The sequence below is a fragment of the Bombina bombina genome, chromosome 4 (genome assembly GCF_027579735.1).
Source record: "Bombina bombina isolate aBomBom1 chromosome 4, aBomBom1.pri, whole genome shotgun sequence".
Lineage (NCBI taxonomy): Eukaryota > Metazoa > Chordata > Amphibia > Anura > Bombinatoridae > Bombina > Bombina bombina.
The window spans coordinates 406,656,808-406,684,506 of NC_069502.1; the positions used below are offsets into that span (position 1 = coordinate 406,656,808).

The 27,699-nt window shown below is 41.7% G+C and overlaps 1 protein-coding gene across 2 annotated transcripts in view; it reads left to right on the forward strand.

Annotated features, from left to right (window-relative positions):
* The window catches only part of ACAP2 (ArfGAP with coiled-coil, ankyrin repeat and PH domains 2), a 379,535-nt gene that overhangs the window by 45,602 nt on the left and 306,234 nt on the right, over nt 1-27,699 (forward strand). For both annotated transcript variants that reach the window (XM_053710199.1, XM_053710201.1), the window contains exon 2: nt 9,111-9,168. In XM_053710199.1, coding sequence (XP_053566174.1) covers nt 9,111-9,168 — 58 coding nt within the window. The remainder of the gene's footprint in view (nt 1-9,110; nt 9,169-27,699) is intronic.

The window sequence follows — 27,699 nt, forward strand, 5'->3', positions numbered from 1 at the left end:
AGGTGGCTATATTGATCACTGATATGTTTTTGTTTTGTTTTTGAATGTCAGAAATGTATATTTGTGAATGTTGAGATGTTATATTGGTTTCACTGGTAAAAATAAATAATTGAAATGGGTATATATTTGTTTTTTGTTAAGTTGCCTAATAATTATGCACAGTAATAGTCACCTGCACACACAGATATCCCCCTAAAATAGCTATAACTAAAAACAAACTAAAAACTACTTCCAAAACTATTCAGCTTTGATATTAATGAGTTTTCTCCAACATAGGTGTGTCCGGTCCACGGCGTCATCCTTACTTGTGGGATATTCTCTTCCCCAACAGGAAATGGCAAAGAGCCCAGCAAAGCTGGTCATATGATCCCTCCTAGGCTCCGCCTACCCCAGTCATTCTCTTTGCCGTTGCACAGGCAACATCTCCACGGAGATGGCTAAGAGTTTTTTGGTGTTTAAATGTAGTTTTTATTCTTCAATCAAGTGTTTGTTATTTTAAAATAGTGCTGGTATGTACTATTTACTCTGAAACAGAAAAGAGAAGAAGATTTCTGTTTGTGAGAGGAAGATGATTTTAGCAGACGTTACTAAAATCGATTGCTGTTTCCACACAGGACTGTTGAGATGAAGTAACTTCAGTTGGGGGAAGCAGTTGGCAGACTTTTCTGCCTGAGGTATGATGGCCACATTTCTAACACGACTTGTTAATGCTGGAAGGCTGTCATTTTCCCTATGGGGACCGGTAAGCCATTTTCTTAGATTAAGTATAAGAATAAAGGCTTTATAAGGGCTTAAAAAACTGGTAGACATTTTTCTGGGCTAAAACGATTACTTGCTAAGCATATTTGACAGATTATAGCGCTTTATAGTTATTATAATCTTGGGGATTGTTGTTAAAAAACGGCAGGCACTGTATGGACACCTTTTTCAGATGGGGGCCTTCTCTAGTCATAGGCAGAGCCTCATTTTCGCGCCACTAATGCGCAGTTGTTTTTGGAAGGCAAGGCATGCAGATGCATGTGTGAGGAGCTAAGATCCACTGAAAAAGCTTATAGAAGGCGTCATTTGGTATCGTATTCCCCTCTGGGCTTGGTTGGGTCTCGGCAAAGCAGATTCCTGGGACTGTATAGGGGTTAAATGTAAAAACGGCTCCGGTTCCGTTATTTTAAGGGTTAAAGCTTTCAAATTTGGTGTGCAATACTTTTAAGGCTTTAAGACACTGTGGTGAAATTTTGGTGAATTTTGAACAATTGCTTCATACTTTTTCGCATATTCAGTAATAAAGTGTGTTCTGTTTAAAATTTAAAGTGACAGTAACGGTTTTATTTTAAAACGTTTTTTGTGCTTTGTTGACAAGTTTAAGCCTGTTTAACATGTCTGAACCATCAGATAAACGATGTTCTATATGTATGAAAGCCAATGTGTCTCCCCATTTAAATATATGTGATAATTGTGACATGGTGTCCAAACAAAGTAGGGACAATGATGCCACAGATAATAATAGTGCCCAAGATGATTCTTCAGATGAGGGGAGTAAGCATGGTACTGCATCACCCCCTTCTGTGTCTACACCAGTTTTGCCCACACAAGAGGCCCCTAGTACATCTAGTGCGTCAATACTTATTACTATGCAACAATTAACGGCTGTTATGGATAATTCTATTAAAAATATTTTATCTAAAATGCCTACTTATCAAAGAAAGCGCGATTGCTCTGTTTTAAACACTGAAGAGCAAGAGGACGCTGATGATAACGCTTCTGACATACCCTCACACCAATCTGAAGGGGCCAGGAGGGAGGTTTTGTCTGAGGGAGAAATTTCAGATTCAGGGAAAATTTCTCAACAAGCTGAACCTGATGTTGTAACATTTAAATTTAAATTAGAACATCTCCGCGCACTGCTTAAGGAGGTATTATCTACTCTGGATGATTGTGACAATTTGGTCATTCCAGAGAAATTATGTAAGATGGACAAGTTCCTAGAGGTTCCGGTGCCCCCCAATGTTTTTCCTATACCCAAGCGGGTGGCGGACATAGTAAACAAGGAATGGGAAAGGCCCGGCATACCTTTTGTGCCTCCCCCTATATTTAAGAAATTATTTCCTATAGTCGACCCCAGAAAGGACTTATGACAGACGGTCCCTAAGGTCGAGGGGGCGGTCTCTACTCTAAACAAACGCACTACTATTCCCATAGAAGATAGTTGTGCTTTTAAAGATCCTATGGATAAAAAATTAGAGGGTTTGCTTAAAAGAATGTTTGTTCAGCAAGGTTACCTTCTTCAACCAATTTCATGCATTGTTCCTGTCACTACGGCAGCGTGTTTCTGGTTCGAAGAACTAGAAAAGTCGCTCGATAAGGAATCTTCGTATGAGGAGATTATGGACAGAGTTCATGCACTTAAATTGGCTAACTCTTTTATTCTAGATGCCGCTTTGCAATTAGCGAGATTAGCGGCGAAAAATTCAGGGTTTGCTATCGTGGCGCTCAGAGCGCTCTGGCTAAAGTCTTGGTCAGCAGATGTGTCTTCCAAGACAAAATTGCTTAACATCCCTTTCAAGGGCAAAACACTGTTTGGTCCTGATTTGAAAGAGATTATTTCAGACATCACCGGAGGAAAGGGCCACGCCCTTCCTCAGGATAGGTCTTTTAAGGCTAGAAATAAGCCTAATTTTCGTCCCTTTCGCAGAAACGGACCAGCCTCTACTTCTACATCCTCTAAGCAAGAGGGTAATACTTCTCAACCCAAACCAGCCTGGAGACCGATGCAAGGCTGGAACAAGGGTAAGCAGGCCAAGAAGCCTGCCACTGCTACCAAAACAGCATGAAGGGATGGCCCCCGATCCGGGACCGGATCTGGTGGGGGGCAGACTTTCTCTCTTTGCTCAGGCCTGGGCAAGAGATGTTCAGGATCCTTGGGCACTAGAAATAGTTTCTCAAGGTTATCTCCTGGAATTCAAGGAACTACCCCCAAGGGGAAGGTTCCACAGGTCTCAATTATCTTCAAACCAAATAAAAAGACAGGCATTCTTACATTGTGTAGAAGACCTGTTAAGGATGGAAGTAATTCATCCAGTTCCAATAAGAGAACAAGGGATGGGGTTTTACTCCAACCTGTTCATAGTTCCCAAAAAAGAGGGAACGTTCAGACCAATTCTAGATCTCAAGATCCTAAACAAATTTCTCAGGGTTCCATCATTCAAAATGGAAACCATTCGAACGATCCTTCCTACCATCCAGGAAGGTCAATTTATGACCACGGTGGATTTAAAGGATGCGTACCTCCATATTCCTATCCACAAGGAACATCATCAGTTCCTAAGGTTCGCTTTTCTGGACAAGCATTACCAGTTTGTGGCACTTCCTTTCGGATTAGCCACTGCTCCGAGAATTTTCACAAAGGTACTAGGGTCCCTTCTAGCGGTTCTAAGACCAAGGGGCATTGCAGTAGTACCGTACTTGGACGACATCCTGATTCAAGCGTCGTCTCTGTCAAAAGCAAAGGCTCATACGGACATCGTCCTAGCCTTTCTCAGATCTCACGGATGGAAAGTAAACATAGAAAAAAGCTCTCTTTCCCCGTCAACAAGAGTTCCCTTCTTGGGAACAATAATAGACTCCTTAGAAATTAGAATTTTTCTGACAGAGGTCAGAAAATCAAAACTTCTAAGCTCTTGTCAAGTTCTTCATTCTGTTCTTCGTCCTTCCATAGCGCAGTGCATGGAAGTAATAGGATTGATGGTTGCAGCAATGGACATAGTTCCTTTTGCACGAATTCATCTAAGACCATTACACCTGTGCATGCTCAGACAGTGGAATGGGGATTATACAGACTTGCTCCGACGATTCAAGTAGATCAAAGGACCAGAGATTCACTCCGTTGGTGGCTGACCCCGGACAATCTGTCACAGGGAATGAGCTTCCGCAGACCAGAGTGGGTCATTGTCACGACCGACGCCAGTCTGGTGGGCTGGGGCGCGGTCTGGGAACCCCTGAAAGCTCAGGGTCTATGGTCTCGGGAAGAATCTCTTCTCCCGATAAACATTCTGGAACTAAGAGCGATATTCAATGCTCTCAAAGCTTGGCCTCATCTAGCAAAGGCCAAATTCATAAGGTTTCAATCAGACAACATGACGACAGTTGCATATATCAACCATCAGGGGGGAACAAGGAGTTCCCTGGCGATGGAGGAAGTGACCAAGATAATTCAATGGGCGGAGGATCACTCCTGCCACTTGTCTGCAATCCACATCCCAGGGGTGGAAAATTGGGAAGCGGATTTTCTGAGTCGTCAGACATTCCATCCGGGGGAGTGGGAACTCCACCCGGAAATCTTTGCCCAAATAACTCAATTATGGGGCATTCCAGACATGGATCTGATGGCGTCTCGTCAGAACTTCAAGGTTCCTTGTTACGGGTCCAGATCCAGGGATCCCAAGGCGACTCTAGTAGATGCACTAGTAGCACCTTGGACCTTCAACCTAGCTTATGTTTTCCCACCGTTTCCTCTCATTCCCAGGCTGGTAGCCAGGATCAACCAGGAGAGGGCTTCGGTGATCTTGATAGCTCCTGCGTGGCCACGCAGGACTTGGTATGCAGACCTGGTGAATATGTCATCGGCTCCACCATGGAAGCTACCTTTGAGACAGGAACTTCTTGTTCAAGGTCCATTCGAACATCCGAATCTGGTTTCTCTCCAACTAACTGCTTGGAGATTGAACGCTTGATTTTATCAAAGCGTGGGTTTTCAGATTCTGTAATAGATACTCTGATTCAGGCTAGAAAGCCTGTAACTAGAAAAATTTACCATAAGATATGGAAAAAATATATCTATTGGTGTGAATCTAAAGGATTCCCATGGAACAAGATAAAAATTCCTAGGATTTTATCCTTTCTACAAGAGGGTTTGGAGAAGGGATTATCTGCAAGTTCTCTGAAGGGACAGATTTCTGCGTTATCTGTTTTACTTCACAAAAGGCTGGCAGCTGTGCCAGACGTTCAAGTGTTTGTTCAGGCTCTGGTTAGAATCAAGCCTGTTTACAGACCTTTGACTCCTCCCTGGAGTCTTAATCTAGTTCTTTCAGTTCTTCAAGGGGTTCCGTTTGAACCCTTACATTCCGTAGATATTAAGTTATTATCTTGGAAAGTTTTGTTTTTGGTTGCAATTTCTTCTGCTAGAAGAGTTTCTGAGTTATCTGCTCTGCAGTGTTCTCCGCCCTATCTGGTGTTCCATGCAGATAATGTGGTTTTGCGTACTAAGCCTGGTTTTCTTATGAAAGTTGTTTCCAACAAGAATATTAACCAGGAGATAGTTGTACCTTCTTTGTGCCCGAATCCAGTTTCAAAGAAGGAACGTTTGTTACACAATTTGGACGTAGTCCGTGCTACTATTTAGAGGCCACTAAAGATTTCAGAACATGGTTGTTGTTCAATAATAAAATTAATCCTCAAAAATACAACTTGCCTAATAATTCTGCACTCCCTGTATTGCAGGTGGACACATTCTCAAGTACAGAACCTGCTGGCCTACAATTGCAATGCATTGTGTGTCAAAATGTACTTTTGCAAAGAGCTCTCTTGTGCAATGCTACCCTCTGCTCTTGCGTAACCAATTGCTCAAGAGCAGGGCATGTCAGTAACCCTGAATAAGTGACATCTCTGAGGTGGCGGAGAGACTAAATAAGCTGTTTCTGCTTCTTAAATGTGTGGTTACATAATCTCTTGTTGTGAACAGCTCCTCAAAGCCTCAAAAGCTCAGAACGCAGCTTAATTATTAATAATTATTAATATATGAATTTAAACATTTTAACTGAAACCGTTTTAATAACTTGTAACAATAATGCCTGTGATCTTTTAGTGCTAATGTTCAGATCAATGTTCCTTTAACACAGAACTGAGCAACATGCTATTTAAAGATCTTTAAACCACAAAAATGCATTCCTTTTTAAATTACAGATGGTAAAACCCTTGTTCTCCTCCAAGTTTGACATTTTGTACTGTGTTAATAGTGTAGATACATAAGCCTGAAATGCTATATTAGACATTGGTTGGACAATATGCTATTTTGTAGTATATTGGGGAGTTCTTAAAACTAATTTAAAATAATATTCTAATAGATTTGTTCATAGGATAAAGTTAGGATAAAGCCTGTGTACTGTAAGAGTTGTTCAAAAACTTTCTGCTTTAGTGTTTCCCATTGTGTATGTTATGTGGATCCATACTGAAAAATAACAAAGTAGCAGCAGTTGTTTTGTAGGGCTGTCTCTGGCTCTTTACTGTCTCATCCTGTACCTACTTTATATTCTTTTATATCTCACAGAGTGATGCTCACATGTTCTATTTATAGCTTTTAATAGGAGAGGAAACAATGGCACTACTCAGAACTTAGAAATATTTGGAACGTTCCCCTGTCATTCATTAAATATGAAATTCAAAAGTCTTAATAAATTGATTATAAATAATCTCTATCTTGGTAGGGGTATGTGCTTGTACCAATCTAATACTATACAAGGAATCTGTGAGAAACTGATTAAGGGGTACAAATATAGCACTCTTGAACGTTTGAGAAAGTATGAGAAAAGTGTGTATTAAAAAATAACTTTTATTAGATCATGTTAAAATCGGGGTAAACATACATATTAAAATACACATTGGTCTACTACCATATCGCCATAAAATAAATGGCTAAACAATACGACCTGGTAAGGTTTCGTATTGAGTTTTATATGGAAATGACTAGCTACGATTCCCTCAGTGGGTGGTGCTATTTGTCTGCCAAAATGTTAGGACCTTTCAACGTGGATGTATAAACAGAAAATGATATGGTAAATGTTTAACACTCAATGGAAGGTAAAAATATATATATATACTATCACTCCATGTAGATAAATGGAGTAATCTGGATATAATCCTTGGATATGGAGAGTGTATTTGATATACGTGTAATAAAGGTGGTTAAGGTTAGATAATATATTTCCCACTTGTGTGGCTAGATAATAAATAGTTAGATGATTGTGTGACCATCTATTAGTCAGGAAAAGCCTGACTAGTTACCTTTTTAATACGTTATGTCAATAGTTGAATATTTCTATAACAGTCCTATAGTCAGGAAAAGCCTGACTAGTTTACCTTGTTAATACCTTGGATGACTAAATAATGTTTAGTTCGATAATTCTATATCCTATAACTAGTCAGGAAAAGCCTGACTAGTTACCTTGTTAGTACCGGTTGTTACAGAAAGAATAGTTTGGGTAAAGAGTGATTTTTACCATCCGGAGGTCAGGAAAGGCCTGACCAGTTACCTTATTAATACCTGTTATTAGAGATAGAACATCAGTAAGGTCTGGCTAATTATTGGATCATATATATTCTAGTAAATAATTTGGGAAAAGCCCAAATTGGATACCTTATTATTACCAAAAGATATTTACATTGAATGCTGAACCATAATTGTAACCATCAGAACTGACTGTTAAACCTTAAATGAGCTTGTGCTCAATCAATTATGAGTTGAAAGGCTTCCGAATAACTCTACGTTATGGCTGTTATAGTTGTCTACCCACAAAGTTAGGATAAGCCTGACCGCTGTATTAATATCGTAATAAATATATTAAACAGAACAATTTCTGTCAGCTAGACTTATTCAGTAACGTAGCGTAACTATATCTAAGTCTAACCGCCGAAGCGGTTTAAAATTCTAAAGTTTAACTAGTCATTTGTTATCCTATGTAGTAGTACACCAATATTTTTTAAAAACAACAAGAAGGGAAAGGGGGAATGCCACTGACGCGTTTCGCTGTGGTGGCTGTATCAAAGGGCCTTACACTTTTCTCATACTTTCTCAAACGTTCAAGAGTACTATATTTGTACCCCTTAATCAGTTTCTCACTGATTCCTTGTATACTATTTATAGCTTTGTCACACCTTAAAGGGACAGTAAAAACTAAATATGCTTCATGCACCTCCCTCTAATCATGGGTGCTGCCATTATGGTACCTAGGTTACACTGAAGATATCTGAAGTAGAGTTAACGCACATGTGCAAACACATCAGCACTGGAATGTAGTGAAAGATACATTTCAACTTAGCGGCACCCATGACTAGAGGGAGGCGGGGAATAACCTCAATACTATGCATTGAAAATGTGTTATGTCCCATTTTAAAGGATCATAAGAGCTCCTATACATGATTTATAAGCATTTCATAGAATGCATCGTTTCCTTTTCCTTTCTTTTCCTTTTTCTTTCCAGCAAAGAAATCTTGAATTTCATCTTCTGAACTAGAAACCAATTTTAAATTACTAATGAGATGTACCTCACACCAACAAGTCTACAGTTTATCCTTCTGTTCCTTGAGGCTGTTGTAGAGGTTGCGGGGGAGAGAGCTCCCTTGGTCATATCTGGTGGGAATGTGAGTTAGATCTTATTGGATGGACCCAGGTGATCAATTCTATGGAACTATTCTTAGGTTGTACCATAGAAACCAATCCATTAGCTTTCCTGTGTTATGTGAACACAGACCTGGCCAAGACTCAATCTGTTTAATATTTGAAAAAAGAGTTCTTGAAAAATGAAATTTGTAAAATTTTCACTACTGACTTTTTAGAAAAAGTTGAGACTTTTTTTTACATAGTATTGGTTAAAAATGTTTTGGGTGTTGGCAAGAATTTGCGTGGAGAATGTATGTAAATTTATCTTTGACTGAGACATGACATTTATTGGTTGACTGGGACCAGTTTTGGGGTTCTCTCAATTTTGCAAAGCAGTTTGTGGAAGCCCTTTTCTGCTGTGTGGTTTATAAAACATTATGTAGATCTGCGTGATCCTGATCTATTCATGCATTGTCATGCTTTTATATACATAAGCTTCCATGGGGCATATGATGTTGTGATAAATTGTATGCAAAGCTGTTCTAGAAATTAGCATCCATGAAAATTCCTATATCATTATTCAAGACTGTATAGTAATTTAACTCTTAACATGTGTGCTCCTAATCTATTTACTCAGGACTTTTTGTTCAGTGGATAACTGACTGTTTTCTGATATTTTTGTGATTTGCCTTCCAGATTGATCTACTAAATAAATGAAAATGTAATCTATTTCCTTTTATAGGGCAGCTTTAGAAGATGTTGAAGGGGATGTGTCAGAACTTGAAGTGAAGCTTGATAAGGTAAAAACCTTGTCTTTTATACTGCTAACATTAGCATGACTAAGGCTTTTACTAAGCACTTCTACATGATCTATTTTTATCTACATATCTATGTAGGGCAAACATTGTTGCAAATAATACAAAATACTGTTCCTCTTGCAGTATCTTAGTTCTAAAGGGAAATGAAATTCTTTAAATTTGTTATACAAATGTTTCATAATGCAAAGAAATCTTAAACATGTTTCACTGTTGTAATAAAACGTACTGAGTGGGTTATAATTAAAGGATTCCAAAACTTTTGTTTCTCTTGTTAAGTGTATCCAGTCCACGGATCATCCATTACTTGTGGGATATTCTCCTTCCCAACAGGAAGTTGCAAGAGGATCACCCACAGCAGAGCTGCTATATAGCTCCTCCCCTCACTGCCATATCCAGTCATTCTCTTGCAACTCTCAACTAAGATGGAGGTCATAAGAGGACTGTGGTGTTTTATACTTAGTTTATTTCTTCAATCAAAAGTTTGTTATTTTTAAATGGTACCGGAGTGTACTGTTTATCTCAGGCAGTATTTGGAAGAAGAATCTGCCTGCGTTTTCTATGATCTTAGCAGAAGTAACTAAGATCCTTTGCTGTTCTCACATATTCTGAGGAGTGAGGTAACTTCAGAGGGGGAATAGCGTGCAGGTTTTCCTGCAATAAGGTATGTGCGGTTAAAATATTTTTCTAGGGATGGAATTTGCTAGAAAACGCTGCTGATACCGAAGTAATGTAAGTAAAGCCTTAAATGCAGTGATAGCGACTATTATCAGGCTTATTAATAGAGATACGTACTCTTATAAAAGTGTATTTTAAAACGTTTGCTGGCATGTTTAATCGTTTTTCATATATGTTTGGTGATAAAACTTATTGGGGCCTAGTTTTTTCCACATGGCTGGCTTGAATTTTGCCTAGAAACATTTCCTGGACGCTTTCCACTGTTGTAATATGAGTGCGAGGGGCCTATTTTAGCGCTTTTTTGCGCAGCAATAATTTCAGACACAGACATCCAGCTTCTTCCTGTATGTTCCAGGACTTCTCTGAAGGGCTCAAAAGGCTTCAAAAGTCGTATTGAGGGAGGTAAAAAGCCACAGTAGAGCTGTGGCAGTTGTTGTGACTGTTTAAAAAACGTTTTTGTCATTTGTTATTCCGTTTTTGGTATTAAGGGGTTAATCATCCATTTGCAAGTGGGTGCAATGCTCTGCTAACTTATTACATACACTGTAAAAATTTCGTTAGTGTAACTGCATTTTTTCACTGTTATTTCAAAATTTGGGAAAATTTGTGTTTCTTAAAGGCGCAGTAACGTTTTTTATATTGCTTGTAAACTTGTTTTAAAGTGTTTTCCAAGCTTGCTAGTCTCATTGCTAGTCTGTTTAAACATGTCTGACACAGAGGAACCTACTTTTTCATTATGTTTGAAAGCCATGGTGGAGCCCCATAGGAGAATGTGTACTAAATGTATTGATTTCACCTTAAACAGTAAAGATCAGTCTTTATGTATAAAAGAATTATCACCAGAGGGTTCTGTCGAGGGGGAAGTTATGCCGACTAACTCTCCCCACGTGTCAGACCCTTCGCCTCCCGCTCAGGGGACGCACGCTAATATGGCGCCAATTACATCAGGGACGCCCATAGCGATTACCTTGCAGGACATGGCTGCAATCATGAATAATACCCTGTCAGAGGTATAGATTGCCTGAATTAAGAGGCAAGCGCGATAGCTCTGTGGTTAGGAGAGATACAGAGCGCGCAAATGCTGTTAGAGCCATGTCTGATACTGCGTCACAGTATGCAGAACATGAGGACGGAGAGCTTCAGTCTGTGGGTGACATCTCTGACTCGGGGAAACCTGATTCAGAGATTTCTAATTTTAAATTTAAGCTTGAGAACCTCCGTGTATTGCTTGGGGAGGTATTAGCTGCTCTGAATGACTGTAACACAGTTGCAATTCCAGAGAAATTGTGTAGGCTGGATAGATACTATGCGGTGCCGGTGTGTACTGACGTTTTTCCTATACCTAAAAGGCTTACAGAAATTATTAGCAAGGAGTGGGATAGACCCGGTGTGCCCTTTTCCCCACCTCCTATATTTAGAAAAATGTTTCCAATAGACGCCACTACACGGGACTTATGGCAGACGGTCCCTAAGGTGGAGGGAGCAGTTTCTACTTTAGCAAAGCGTACCACTATCCCGGTGTAGGACAGTTGTGCTTTTTCAGATCCAATGGATAAAAAATTGGAGGGTTACCTTAAGAAAATGTTTATTCAACAAGGTTTTATTTTACAGCCCCTTGCATGCATTGCGCCTGTCACTGCTGCGGCGGCATTCTGGTTTGAGGCCCTGGAAGAGGCCATCCAGACAGCTCCATTGAATGAAATTATTGACAAGCTTAGAACGCTTAAGCTAGCTAACTCATTTGTTTCTGATGCCATTGTTCATTTGACTAAACTAACGGCTAAGAATTCCGGATTCGCCATCCAGGCACGTAGGGCGCTATGGCTTAAATCCTGGTCAGCTGACGTGACTTCAAAGTCTAAATTACTCAACATTCCTTTCAAGGGGCAGACCTTATTCGGGCCTGGCTTGAAGGAAATTATTGCTGACATTACTGGAGGCAAGGGTCATACCCTTCCTCAGGACAAGGCCAAATCAAAGGCCAAACAGTCTAATTTCGTGCCTTTCGAAATTTCAAGGCAGGAGCAGCATCAACTTCCTCCGCTTCAAAACAAGAGGGAACTGTTGCTCATTCCAGACAGGCCTGGAAACCTAACCAGTCCTGGAACAAGGGCAAGCAGGCCAGAAAGCCTGCTGCTGCCCCCAAGACAGCATGAAGGAACGGCCCCCTATCCGGAAACGGATCTAGTCTGGGGCAGACTTTCTCTCTTCGCCCAAGCGTGGGCAAGAGATGTTCAGGATCCCTGGGCGTTGGAGATCATATCTCAGGGATATCTTCTGGACTTCAAAGCTTCTCCTCCACAAGGGAGATTTCATCTTTCAAGGTTATCAGCAAACCAGATAAAGAAAGAGGCATTCCTAAGCTGTGTGCAAGACCTCCTAGTAATGGGAGGGATCCATCCAGTTCCGCGGACGGAACAAGGACAGGGATTTTATTCAAATCTGTTTGTGGTTCCCAAGAAAGAGGGAACCTTCAGACCAATCTTGGATCTAAAGATCTTAAACAAATTCCTCAGAGTTCCATCATTCAAAATGGAAACTATTCGGACCATCCTACCCATGATCCAAGAGGGTCAGTACATGACCACAGTGGACTTAAAGGATGCCTACCTTCACATACCGATTCACAAAGATCATTATCGGTTCCTAAGGTTTGCCTTTCTAGACAGGCATTACCAATTTGTAGTTCTTCCCTTCGGGTTGGCCACTGCCCCGAGAATTTTTACAAAGGTTCTGGGCTCACTTCTGGCGGTTCTAAGACCGCGAGGCATAGCGGTGGCTCCGTATCTAGACGACATCCTGATACAGGCGTCAAGCTTTCAAATTGCCAAGTCTCATACAGAGATAGTTCTGGCATTTCTGAGGTCGCATGGGTGGAAAGTGAACGTGGAAAAGAGTTCTCTATCACCACTCACAAGAGTCTCCTTCCTAGGGACTCTTATAGATTCTGTAGAGATGAAAATTTACCTGACAGAGTCCAGGTTATCAAAACTTCTAAATGCTTGCCGTGTTCTTCATTCCATTCCACGCCCGTCAGTGGCTCAGTGCATGGAAGTAATCGGCTTAATGGTAACGGCAATGGACATAGTGCCATTTGCGCGCCTGCATCTCAGACCGCTGCAATTATGCATGCTAAGTCAGTGGAATGGGGATTACTCAGATTTGTCCCCTCTACTAAATCTGGATCAAGAGACCAGAGATTCTCTTCTCTGGTGGCTTTCTCGGGTCCATCTGTCCAAGGGTATGACCTTTCGCAGGCCAGATTGGACGATTGTAACAACAGATGCCAGCCTTCTAGGTTGGGGCGCAGTCTGGAACTCCCTGAAGGCTCAGGGATCATGGACTCAGGAGGAGAAACTCCTCCCAATAAATATTCTGGAGTTAAGAGCAATATTCAATGCTCTTCTAGCTTGGCCTCAGTTAGCAACACTGAGGTTCATCAGATTTCAGTCGGACAACATCACGAATGTGGCTTACATCAACCATCAAGGGGGAACCAGGAGTTCCCTAGCGATGTTAGAAGTCTCAAAGATAATTCGCTGGGCAGAGTCTCACTCTTGCCACCTGTCAGCAATCCACATCCCAGGCGTAGAGAACTGGGAGGCGGATTTTCTAAGTCGTCAGACTTTTCATCCGGGGGAGTGGGAACTCCATCCGGAGGTGTTTGCTCAACTGGTCCATCGTTGGGGCAAACCAGAACTGGATCTCATGGCGTCTCGCTAGAACGCCAAGCTTCCTTGTTACGGATCCAGGTCCAGGGACCCGGGAGCAACGCTGATCGATGCTCTAGCAGCTCCTTGGTTCTTCAACCTGGCCTATGTGTTTCCACCGTTTACTCTGCTCCCTCGACTGATTGCCAAAATCAAACAGGAGAGAGCATCGGTGATTCTGATAGCGCCTGCGTGGCCACGCAGGACCTGATATGCAGACCTAGTAGACATGTCATCTCTTCCACCATGGACTCTGCCTCTGAGGCAGGACCTTCTAATACAAGGTCCTTTCAATCATCCAAATCTAATTTCTCTGAGACTGACTGCATGGAGATTGAACGCTTGATTCTATCAAGGCGTGGCTTCTCCGAGTCAGTCATTGATACCTTAATACAGGCTCGGAAGCCTGTCACCAGGAAAATCTACCATAAGATATGGCGTAAATATCTTTATTGGTGTGAATCCAAGAGTTACTCATGGAGTAAGGTTAGGATTCCTAGGATATTGTCCTTTCTCCAAGAGGGTTTGGATAAAGGCTTATCAGCTAGTTCTTTAAAAGGACAGATCTCTGCTCTGTCTATTCTTTTGCACAAGCGTTTGGCAGAAGTTCCAGACGTCCAGGCATTTTGTCAGGCTTTGGTTAGGATTAAGCCTGTGTTTAAAACTGTTGCTCCCCCGTGGAGCTTAAACTTGGTTCTTAAAGTTCTTCAGGGAGTTCCGTTTGAACCCCTTCATTCCATTGATATTAAACTTTTATCTTGGAAAGTTCTGTTTTTGATGGCTATTTCCTCGGCTCGAAGAGTCTCTGAGTTATCTGCCTTACATTGTGATTCTCCTTATCTGATTTTTCATTCAGACAAGGTAGTTCTGCGTACCAAACCTGGGTTTTTACCTAAGGTGGTTTCTAACAGGAATATCAATCAAGAGATTGTTGTTCCATCATTGTATCCTAATCCTTCTTCAAAGAAGGAACGTCTTTTGCATAATCTGGACGTAGTCCGTGCCTTGAAGTTTTACTTACAGGCTACTAAAGATTTTCGTCAAACATCTGCCCTGTTTGTCGTTTACTTTGGACAGAGGAGAGGTCAAAAAGCTTTGACAACCTCTCTCTCCTTTTGGCTTCGGAGCATAATACGCTTAGCCTATGAGACTGCTGGACAGCAGCCCCCTGAAAGGATTACAGCTCATTCTACTAGAGCTGTGGCTTCCACCTGGGCCTTTAAAAATGAGGCCTCTGTTGAACAGATTTGCAAGGCTGCGACTTGGTCTTCGCTTCACACCTTTTCAAAATTTTACAAATTTGACACTTTTGCTTCTTCGGAGGCTGTTTTTGGGAGAGAGGTTCTAGAGGCAGTGGTTCCTTCCGTTTAAGTTCCTGCCTTGTCCCTCCCATCATCCGTGTACTTTAGCTTTGGTATTGGTATCCCACAAGTAATGGATGATCCGTGGACTGGATACACTACAAGCGAAATAAATTTATCAGGTAAGCATAAATTATGTTTTTTTAAGCGCTATTAGATAATCACACTCGTATCACTAAAGTTAATATTTCTGCACTTACCTACTTATCCACGAAAACGAAGTCTGTAAATGTAATAAAATTATATTTTTTATTGCCATACTGACATCCATTGAAGCCAAATGCCCTATTATGGGCCGTTAACTACCCAAACGAATTTCCATTCACAATCTATTTTTACGCATATCGTCAGAAGCACATTTCGTCACAGTACGCATGAGCTCTGCGTTCCAGTAACTTGCGCATGCGCAGAATGTACCTTTTAGACCTCACTTACCCATACAAAGGTATATAGTATATGTACAATTAAAAGCGATTTAATGCTAGTCATTTCAATAGATATTCTCCCAGTGCAGCACTGCTTTGTAAAATCTATTGTTCTTTGTGAAATCTATTCAGATCGTCTCCTGTATTGATGGAGAGTGACATATCTGATTACGATTGCATAACATTGCTCATGTGCATTAGGGAAGAGACATTGCGCATGCGCATTAGGGAGAAATGCCGACATTTTGATAACTCAGGGTATCGTAGCTAATTCGTAGATGATAAATAAAGTGCCAGCGGTGGGTTTGGAAAACATTAAAAGTTTACACAAGAATATCTCAAACTGTAATAATCTGACACAGTAAGCGCTTTACATATATAATTGTTACATTTGAATATAGCGAATGAAGGTTTTTTTTTTTTTACTTTAGTGTCCCTTTAAGCAACTTTCTAATTTACTCCTATTAAGAAGGCATCTAAGCTAAGGAGCTGGACAATTTTTGGTTCAGACCCTGGACAGCACTTGTTTATTGGTGGGTGAATTTATCCACCAATCAGCAAGAACAACCCAGGTTGTTCACCAAAAATGGGCCCGGCTTCTAAGCTTCCATTCTTGCTTTTCAAATAAAGATAGCAAGAGAATGAAGAAAATTTGATAATAGGAGTAAAGTAGAAAGTTGCTTAAAATTTCATGCTCTATCTGAATCACAAAAGAAAAAATGTGGGTTGTGTCCCTTTTAATAGAAATTATTACGGTATGTATTATTAATCATATTAAAAGGATTTACCTTTTTTATTACTTTTTTTAACTTCATTTGTGCATGAACCATACCATAACTTTTTGTCACAGCCCCACAAAAGGACTGTGGTCTCTACAGGAATGAAAATGAGCAGTTTTCTTTCCTAAGATATGGTGAGTTCACGGCGTCCTCAATTACTGTTGGGAATATCACTACCCTTCCCACAAACCCCAGTCATTCTCTTTGCCTTCGGTGCAAGGAGGAGGTGAAGTTTTGGTGTCTGAAGAAGTTTGGATTTATTTCACTTTAATCAAGATTTTATTATTTTGAAAGCCAGAGTAGGTTTACTCTGATCTTTCCTCTCAAGATTAGGTCTAGCTGTACTCCATGTTAGCCTCTTCAGTAGGGCAGTGGTGGCTTTCAAGCAGTTAGGAAAACGCAGTGAGGGCCACCCCCCCGGTTTACCCTGTTCTTTCTTTTTTTTCCCCAGGTCCCTATGAGTAGTGGCTTCCTTTCATACCGGGTGAGCTGACCTTCTGCCGGACAGCTAGAGGTGCAGGTAAGTGCCATTTTTTTATCTTCTGGGAAGAGTCACTGCCACTGAAGAGTTAAATTTAAGCTGCACATATATTGGGACTTCAATCCTGAGTTCAGGAGTTTTTAAGGCAGTGTGCAGGCATTTGGGCTGTGACAATAGAGAGGGAAATAAAATCCTTGGAAGGGTTTATTTTTTTCTTTTGTGGTTAATTATATAGTGTTTGTGCACTTTTTATAGACGTTCAATGTGAGGGACAGACTGTCCTGACAGGACTTTTTTTCTCGCTTTTGGCTGCCTTGTTCTGCTCCAGTCACTAAAAAGAGAAACGTTCTTGGTACTGGGAGGCAGATCTCATTGAGAGGCGTGTTTTTTTTTTTTGGCTAGGAACGCGCAGTTTCTAAGCCGATCACGTGATTTCCTGTTCAGAGGATACTGGAGCGGTTGCGATTCAGCAGACACATCTATTGTGGCATCTTAGTTGCTGCTCCGTTGTGCAAGAGGGGGCAGGTAGGTGCTTCATCTATACGCTGAGGTGTAGAGGTCTTGGATTGGCTATGGTCTCATTACTTCTCTCTATTGTTTATTACCCACTCTAATTAAAATTTTTAGCTGGCCGGTACCTTATTGGGTTATTGGTGATGACACAGATTGTCCTTTTGGGAGCTTAAAGGGACAATGCAGGTTTACATTTTTTTTGGCATTAAAATATTTTTATTACAATTATGGACCAGGAACTTGCTCCTTTAGTTCAGTGCAAGCTTTTCCTTGATAACCAAGTTGAACCTCCCTTGCTTTTTTCTTCCTTGTGCATTGAGAGGACTCTCTTACATAAAGATAAACTTTTTGCTTCTGAGCCACCATTCTCTGAGGTTGATGCTGTTCAAGCAATGCCACAGCTTTCTCCTCAAACGTCCCAAGCCTTAACAGCGTCACATGCAGTCTCCTGGAGGAGTCTATTTACAAGCAGAAATTGCTGCCCAGGTATCTTCTGCAGTATCTGTGGCATTAGCTGCCATTCCCGTGCTACAGGGAAGAAGCAAGAGGAAATTTAGAGATTCAGATAGTAAGGTATCTGATCCAGTTCTGGCTAACCAGGTTGTTCTTTCTTATAAGTCTGAGGAGGATGATACGTCGGTAGCCTCTGAGGGTGAAATCTCAGATTCTGACAGTGTAATTCCTTCATCTGATGCTGAAGTGGTATCCTTCAGATTTAAACTTGAACACCTCTGTTTTGTTAAAGGAGGTTTTGGCTACCCTGAACGACCCCGATACCTCTGTCTTTGTCAACCCTAGGAAATCTAGTAAACTTAATAAATACTTTGATGTTCCCAGGCCGTGCTATGGAAATTATTGCACAGGAATGGGAGAGACCTGGGATTCCTTTTTCCCCGTCTCCTGTCTTTAAAAGGATGTTTCTTGTGGCTGACTCCATTAAGGAGTCATGGCAAACGGTGCCCAAAGTTGAATGGGCGATTTCTACTCTGGCTAAGAGAACTACCATTCCTATTGAGGATAGCTGCTCTTTTAAGGATCCAATGGACACAAAATTGGAGGCTTATTTGAAAAAGATGCATGTTCATCAAGGTCTCCAATAGCAACCTGCAGTGTGTATTGCCACTGTGACAAGTTTAGCAGCCTATTGGTTCAACGCATTGTCTGAGTCTCTTCAGGTAGAGATTCCCTTGGAGGAGATCCAAGACAGGATTAAGGCTATTAAATTAGCCAATTCCTTTATTACTGACACTTCATTGCAGGTTATTAAGTTGGGAGACAAAATATCTGGGTTTGCTGTATTAGAGCGCAGAGCATTATGGCTGAAATCTTGGTCAGCGGATGTTTCATCCAAGTCCAAACTTTTAGCGATTCCTTACATGGGTAAGACCTTGTTCGGACTTGGTATAGCAGAAATTATTTCTGATATCATGGGTGATAAAGGGTCTTTTCTGCCGCAAGATGAGAATAGGCCTAAAGGACGTTAGAGTAATTTTCGTTTCTTTGTAACTTCAGAGGCAAGCCTTCCCCTTCCTCTTCCAAGCAGGAACAGTCCAAGCCTCCTTGGGAACCCAATCAGTCTTGGAACAAGGGGAAGCATTCAAAGAAACCCGCAGAGGACTCTAAATCAGCATGAAGACTTTGCCCCAGGTCTGGGAGCGGACCAAGTGGGGGGCAGACTTTCTCAATTTTCCCAAGCATGGGTACGGGATGTCCCAGATCCCTGGGCCGTGGACATAGTATCTCAGGGTTACAAGTTGGAATTCAAAACTTTTCCTCTCAGGGGCAGTATCCATCTCTCTAGATTATCTGCAGACCAGATAAAAAGAGAGGCATTCTTGAAAAGTGTACATCATCTTTACTCCCTGGGAGTGATAGTTGCACTCCCAGTATAGGAACAGGGTCTAGTTTTCTATTCCAATCTGATTGTGGTTCCCAAAAAAGAGGGAACTTTCCAACCTATTCTAGACCTGAAGTGTCTAAACAGGTTTCTTAGTCTCCATCTTGAAGGATGGTACTCTATCTGTTCCATTCTTCCTTTAGTGAAAGAGGGTCAGTGCATGATGACCATAGACCTGAAGGATGCGTACCTTCATATTCCCCTTCACAGGGATCATCACAAATTTTTGAGATTTGCCTTTCTGGACACACACTTTCAGTTTGTGTTTCTTCCATTTGGCCTTGCCACAGCTCCCAGAATTTTCTCAAAGGTTCTGGTGGCTCTTTTGGCAGGGATTCTGTCTCAGGGAATTGTAGTGGCGTCCTATCTGGATGACATTCTGGTTCAGGCCCCATCTTTTCAACAAGCAAAATCTCATACAGAGATCCTTGTTGTCTTTTCTACATGCCCACGGATGGAAGGTGAATCTGGAAAAGAGTTCCCTTGTTCATGCTACAAGGGTGGTTTTCTTAGGGACCATAATAGATTCCCTATTGATGAAAATATTTCTGACAGAGATCAGAAAAGCCAAAATTCTTTCCACTCTCTACTGTTTAACCTTCAGTGGCTCAATGTATGGAGGTAATTGGTCTGATGGTTGCTTCCATGGACATCATTCCCTTTGTTCGATTCCATTTGAGAGCTCTGCAGTTATGCATGCTCAGACCATCTAACAGAGACCATGCAGATCTGTCTCAGAGGATAGATCTAGATCAGTCAACAAGAAACTCTCCCGTGGTGGCTTTCCCAGGGAACATTTTTCGGAGACCTTCCTGGGTGATTGTGACCACGGATGCCAGCCTGTTGGGTTGGGGAGCAGTCTGGGACTCGTTAAAGGCGCAGGGACTTTGGACTCGGGAGGAGTCTGCTCTCCCCATACATATCTTGGAGTTGAGAACGATTTGCAATGCTTTCATGGCTTGGCCTCAGCTGTCCTTATCCCGGTTTATCAGGTTCCAGTCAGACAACTTGGCCTCAATGCCTTACATCAACCACCAGGGAGGAACTCGGAGTTCCTTAGCCATGAAGGAGGTGGCTCAGATTGTTCAGTGGGTGGAAGCTCACAATTGCTGTCTATCTGCCATCCAAATTCCAGGAGTGGACAACTGGGAAGCCAATTTCCCGAGCAGACAGACTTTTCATCCTGGGGAGTGGGAACTCCATCCGAAGGTATTCTCCAGCTTAACCCTCAGATAGGGTTTGCTGGATCTGATGGCATCTTGGCAGAATAATAAGCTTCCAAGGTACGATTCAAGGTCAAGGGATCCTCAGGCCGTTCTGATAGATGCTCTGGCGGTCCCTTGGGAGGCCTGCGTTTAAACCTGTTGCTCCTCCTTGGAGCCTTAATCTTGTTCTTAAAGTTTTGCAGCAGGCTCCGTTTTGAGCCAATGCATTCCATAGATATTAAGTTGTTATCTTGGAAGGTTTTGTTTCTTATTGCTATCTCTTCTGCTCGGAACTCTCAACTTTGCAGTGTGATTTGCCTCATCTTATCTTTCATGCTGATAAGGCAGTTCTCCGTACTAAGTTTGGTTTCCTTCCTAAGGTTGTTTAGGATAGAAATATATTAGAGAAGAAATAACAATTTCCTGCTTATGTCCTAATCCTTCTCATAAGGAACGTTTGTTGCACAACTTGGATATTGTGTGTGCTCTTAAATTCTATTTGCAGACGACTAAGGATTTTCGCAAGTCTTCTGCCTTGTTTGTTTGTTTCTCTGGGAAACGTAAAGGTCAGAAAGCTACTGCTACTTCTTTCTCTCTGGTTGAGAAGCATTATTCGGTTGGCTTATGAGACTGCTGGACAGCAGCCTCCTGAGAGAATTACAGCTCATTCTACGAGGGCTGTCTCCTCTTCTTGGGCTTTCAAAAATGAAGCTTCTGTGCAACAGATTTGCAAGGCTGCAACTTGGTCTTCCTTACATACTTTTTCAAAATGTTATACTTTTGCCTCGGCTGAGGCTTCTTTTGGGAGAAAGGTTCTTCAAGCGGTTGTGCCTTCTGTTTAGGTCTACCTGTCTTGTCCCTCCCTAGTCCTCTGTGTCCTCTACCTTGGGTATTGGTTCCCAACAGTAATTGAGGATGCTGTAGACTCACCATATCTTAGGAAAGAAAACAAAATGTATGCTTACCTGATAAATTTCTTTCCGGATATGGTGAGTCTACAGCCCAGCCCTTTATTTTAGACAGTTATTTCTCCAACATAGGTGTGTCCGGTCCACGGCGTCATCCTTACTTGTGGGATATTCTCTTCCCCAACAGGAAATGGCAAAGAGCCCAGCAAAGCTGGTCACATGATCCCTCCTAGGCTCCGCCTTCCCCAGTCATTCTCTTTGCCGTTGTACAGGCAACATCTCCACGGAGATGGCTTAGAGTTTTTTGGTGTTTAAATGTAGTTTTTATTCTTCAATCAAGAGTTTGTTATTTTAAAATAGTGCTGGTATGTACTATTTACTCTGAAACAGGAAAGAGATGAAGATTTCTGTTTGTAAGAGGAAAATGATTTTAGCAACCGTTACTAAAATCGATGGCTGTTTCCACACAGGACTTTTGAGAGGAATTAACTTCAGTTGGGGGAAACAGTGAGCAGACTTTTGCTGCTTGAGGTATGACACATTTCTAACAAGACTCGGTAATGCTGGAAGCTGTCATTTTCCCTATGGGAACCGGTAAGCCATTTTCTTAGTTTAAGTAAAAGAATAAAGGGCTTCATTAGGGCTTAAAAAACTGGTAGACATTTTTCTGGGCTAAAACGATTACTTTACTAAGTATATTTGGCAGATTATTACTTTTAATAGTTGTTAAATCTTGGGGATTGTTTTAATAAAAACGGCAGGCACTGTATTGGACACCTTTTTCACTGGGGGCCTTTTCTAGTCATAGACAGAGCCTCATTTTCGCGCCTCTAATGCGCAGTTGTTTTTGGAAAGCATGGCATGCAGATGCATGTGTGAGGAGCTAAGAACCACTGAAAAAGCTTATAGAAGGCATCATTTGGTATCGTATTCCCCTCTGGGCTTGGTTGGGTCTCAGCAAAGCAGATACCTGGGACTGTATAGGGGTTAAATGTAAAAACGGCTCCGGGTCCGTTATTTTAAGGGTTAAAGCTTTCAAATTTGGTGTGCAATACTTTTAAGGCTTTAAGTTACTGTGGTGAAATTTTGGTGAAATTTGAACAATTCCTTCATACTTTTTCACATATTCAGTAATAAAGTGTGTTCAGTTTGAAATTTAAAGGGACAGTAACGGTTTTATTGTAAAACGTTTTTTGTGCTTTGTTGACAAGTTTAAGCCTGTTTAACATGTCTGAACCATCAGATAACGATGTTCTATATGTATGAAAGCCAATGTGTCTCTCCATTTAAATATATGTGATATATTTGTGTCATAATGTCCAAACAAAGTAGGGATAATAATGCCATAGATATGATATTGCCCAAGATGATTCCTCAAATGAGGGGAGTAAGCATGGTACTGCATCATCCCCTTCTGTGTCTACACCAGTTTTGCCCACACAAGAGGCCCCTAGTACATCTAGTGCGCCAATACTTATTACCATACAACAATTAATGGCTGTAATGGATAATTCTATTGCATGCATTTTTTCCAAAATGCCTACTTATCAGAGAAAGCGTGATTGCTCTGTTTTAAACACTGAAGAGCAAGAGGACGCTGATGATATCTGTTCTGACATACCCTCACACCTATCTGAAGGGGCCAGGAGGGAGGTTTTGTCTGAGGGAGAAATTTCAGATTCAGGGAAAATTTCTCAACAAGCAGAACCTGATATTGTAACTTTTAAATTTAAATTTCAACATCTCCACGCACTACTTAAGGAGGTATTATCTACTCTGGATGATTGTGACAATTTGGTCATTCCAGAGAAATTAGGTAAGATGGACAAGTTCCTAGAGGTTCCGGTGCCCCCCGATGTTTTTCCTATACCCAAGCGGGTGGCGGACATAGTAAATAAGGAGTGGGAAAGGCCCGGCATACCTTTTGTCCTCCCCCTATATTTAAGAAATTAGTTCCTATAGTCGACCCCAGAAAGGACTTATAGCATACAGTCCCCAAGGTCGAGGGGGCGGTTTCTACTCTAAACAAACGCACTTCTATTCCTATAGAAGATAGTTGTGCTTTCAAGATCCTATGGATTAAAGGTTAGAGGGTTTGCTTAAAAAGATGTTTGTTCAGCAAGGTTACCTTCTACAACCAATTTCATGCATTGTTCCTGTCACTACAGCTGCGTGTTTCTAGTTCGAAGAACTAGAAAAGTCGCTCAATAAAGAATCTTCGTACGAGGAGGTTTTGGACAGAGTTCAAGCTCTTAAATTGGCTAACTCTTTTTTATTTTAGATGCCGCTTTGCAATTAGCTAGATTAGCGGCGAATAATTCAGGGTTTGCTATCGTGGCGCGCAGAGCGCTTTTGCTTAACATCCCTTTCAAGGGTAAAACACTGTTTGGCCCTGACTTGAAAGAGATTATTTCAGACATCACTGGGGGAAAGGGCCACGCCCTTCCTCTGGATAGGTCTTTTAAGGCTAAAAAGAAGCCAAATTTTCGTCCCTTTCGCAGAAACGGACCAGCCTCAAATTCTACACCCTCTAAGCAAGAGGGTAATACTTCTCAAACCAAGCCAGCCTGGAGGCCGATGCAAGGCTGGAACAAGGGTAAGCAGGCCAAGTCACCTGCCACTGCTACCAAAACAGCATGAAGTGTTGGCCCCCGATCTGGGAAGGATCTGGTGGGGGGCAGACTTTCTCTCTTTGCTCAGGCTGGGGCAAGAGATGTTCAGGATCCTTGGGCGCTAGAAATAGTTTCTCAAGGTTATCTCCTGGAATTCAGGGAACTACCCCCAAGGGGAAGGTTCCACGGGTCTCAATTATCTTCGAACAGGCATTCTTACACTGTGTAGAAGACCTGTTAAGCATGGGAGTGATTCATCCTGTTCCATTAGGAGAACAAGGGATGGGTTTTTACTCCAACCTGTTCATAATTCCCAAAAAAGAGGGAACATTCAGACCTATTTTAGATCACAAGTTTCTAAGGGTTTCATCATTCAAAATGGAAACCATTCGAACGATCCTTCCTACCATCCAGGAAGGTCAATTCATGACCACGGTGGACTTAAAGGATGCGTACCTACGTATTCCTATCCACAAGGAACATTTTCGGTTCCTAAGGTTCGTCTTTCTGGACAAGCATTACCTGTGGCACTTCCATTCGGATTAGCCACTGCTCCAAGGATTTTCACAAGGGTACTAGGGTCCCTTCTAGCGGTGCTAAGACCAAGGGGCATTGCAGTAGTACCTTACGTGGACGACATTCTGATTCAAGTGTCGTCTCTGTCAAAAGCAAGGGCTCATACGGACATTGTCCTAGCCTTTCTCAGATCTCACAGGTGGAAAGTGAACATAGAAAAAAGTTCTCTGTCCCCGTCAACAAGAGTTCCCTTCTTGGGAACAATAATAGTTTCCTTAGAAATGAAGGTTTTTCTGACAGAGGCCAGAAAATCAAAACTTCTAAGCTCTTGTCAGGTACTTCATTCTGTTCTTCTTCCTTCCATAGCGCAGTCCATGGAAGTAATAGGTTTGATGGTTGCGGCAATGGACATAGTTCCTTTTGCACGAATTCATCTAAGACCATTGCACCTGTGCATGCTCAGACAGTGGAATGGGGATTATACAGACTTGTCTCCGACGATACAAGTAGATCAAATAACCAGAGATTCACTCCGTTGGTGGCTGACCCTGGACAACCTGTCACAGGGAATGAGCTTCCGCAGACCAGAATAGGTCATTGTCACGACCGACGCCAGTCTGGTGGGCTGGGGCGCGGTCTGGGAACCCCTGAAAACTCAGGGTCTATGGTTTCGGGAAGACTCTCTTCTCCCGATAAACATAATGGAACTGAGAGCGATATTCAATGCTCTCAAGGCTTGGCCTCGACTAGCAAAGGCCAAATTCATATATCAACCATCAGGGGGTAACAAGGAGTTCCCTGGCGATGGAGGAGCATCCGGGGGAGTGGGAACTCCATCTGGAAATCTTTGCCCAAATAACTCAATTATGGGGCATTCCAGACATGGTTCTGATGGCCTCTCGTCAGAACTTCATGGTCCCTTGTTACGGGTCCAAACCCAGGGATCCCAAGGCGACTCTATTGGATACAATAGTAGCACCTTGGATCTTCAACCTAGCTTATGTATTCCCACCGTTTCCTCTCATTCCCAGGCTGGTAGCCAGGATCAATCTGGAGAGGGCTTCGGTGACCTTGATAGTTCCTGTGTGGCCACGCAGGACTTGGTATGCAGACCTGGTGAATGTGTCATCGGCTCCACCATGGAAGCTACCTTTGAGACAGGACCTTCTTATTCAGGGTCCATTCGAACATCCGAATCTGGTTTTCCTCCAACTGACTGCTTGGAGTTTGAACGCTTGATTTTATCAAAGCGTGGGTTTTCAGATTCTGTAATAGATACTCTTATTCAGGCTAGAAAGCCTGTAACTAGAAAAATTTACCATAATATATGGAAAAAATATATCTGTTGGTGTGAATCTAAAGGATTCCCATGGAACAAGATAAAAATTCCTAAGATTCTTTCCTTTCTACAAGAAGGTTTGGAGAAAGGATTTTCTGCGAGTTCTCTGAAGGGACAGATCTCTGCTTTATCTGTTTTACTTCACAAAAGGCTGGCAGCTGTGCCAGACGTTTAAGCGTTTGTTCAGGCTCTGGTTAGAATCAAGCCTGTTTACAGACCTTTGACTCTTCCCTGGAGTCTTAATCTAGTTCTTTCAGTTTTTCAAGGGGTTCCGTTTGAACCCTTACATTCCGTAGATATTAAGTTATTATCTTGGAAAGTTTTGTTTTAGGTTGCAATTTCTTCCGCTAGAAGAGTTTCGGAGTTATCTGCTCTGCAGTGTTCTCCGCCCTATCTGGTCCATGCAGATAAGGTGGTTTTTAGGTACTGAGCCTGGTTTTCTTCCGAAGGTTGTTTCCAACAAAAATATTAACCAGGAGATAGTTGTACCTTCTTTGTGTCCGAATCCAGTTTCATAGAAGGAACGTTTGTTACACAATTTGGACGTTGTCTGTGCTCTAAAATTCTATTTAGATGCTACAAAGGATTTCAGTCAAACATCTTCCTTGTTTGTTGTTTATTCTGGTAAAAGGAGAGGTCAAAAAGCAACTTCTACCTCTCTATCTTTTTGGCTTAAAAGCATCATCAGATTGGCTTATGAGACTGCCGGACGGCAGCCTCCTGAAAGAATCACAGCTCATTCCACTAGGGCCGTGGCTTCCACATGGGCCTTTAAGAACGAGGCTTCTGTTGATCAGATATGTATTACAAATTTGATACTTTTGCTTCTTCTGAGGCTATTTTTTGGGAGAAAGGTTTTGCAAACCGTGGTGCCTTCCATCTAGGTGACCTGATTTGCTCCCTCCCATCATCCGTGTCCTAAAGCTTTGGTATTGGTTCCCACAAGTAAGGATGACGCCGTGGACCGGACACACCTATGTTGGAGAAAACAGAATTTATGTTTACCTGATAAATTACTTTCTCCAACGGTGTGTCCGGTCCACGGCCCGCCCTGGTTTTTTAATCAGGTCTGTTGATTTATTTTCTTTAACTACAGTCACCACGGTATCATATGATTTCTCCTATGCAAATATTCCTCCTTTACGTCGGTCGAATGACTGGGGAAGGCGGAGCCTAGGAGGGATCATGTGACCAGCTTTGCTGGGCTCTTTGCCATTTCCTGTTGGGGAAGAGAATATCCCACAAGTAAGGATGACGCCGTGGACCGGACACACCGTTGGAGAAAGTAATTTATCAGGTAAACATAAATTCTGTTTTTTTACTAAACCTCAGGCGCCTCTACACCTTGTGTTACTCCTTTTTTCTCCATTTACCTTTGGTCAAATAACTGGGGTTTGTGGGAAGAGGAGTGATTCTTAAAGGGACAGTAAACCTTAAAAATAATGTTATATAATTCTGCACATAGTGCAGAATTATATAACATTATTTAGGTGCTATAGCCATAAAAGCCTTTTTTACAGTTTAATTTGCTAAAATACGGCACAGGAGCGAGCTGCACTTAGTCTTATGGCGCGGTCAGGCCGGGCTGTGACTATACAGCTGGCCTGATGCGCTGACTGAATATTACAGACCTGCTCAGCAGAGAGCGGGTCTGTAAAAGCGCTGTATTTTAGCAAATTAAACTGTAAAAAAGGCTTTTATGGCTATAGCACCTAAATAATGTTATATAATTCTGCACTATGTGCAGAATTATATAACATTATTTTTAAGGTTTACTGTCCCTTTAACAGCTTGGCTGTGGTGCTCTTTGCTTCCTCCTGCTGGCCAGGAGTGATATTCTCAACAGTAATCCTGAAATAAATAAATTTATCAGGTAAGCATACATTTTGTTTTTCCTTTGAAGTGTTTGCTATGGGACACCAGCTCTAACTCCAGTAGATGGCATTTGCTTGAAAAATCATGTGACAGTAGTTTTTTAATAATAGTTCCCTTATCTTGCTAAAGGCAGTGGCTACATTAAGAATTTCTAAGTGCTTATTTTGCAAGAAAACTGTCTCTTTATGTTTACTTTTATTTACCTTCCTTTTGTTTA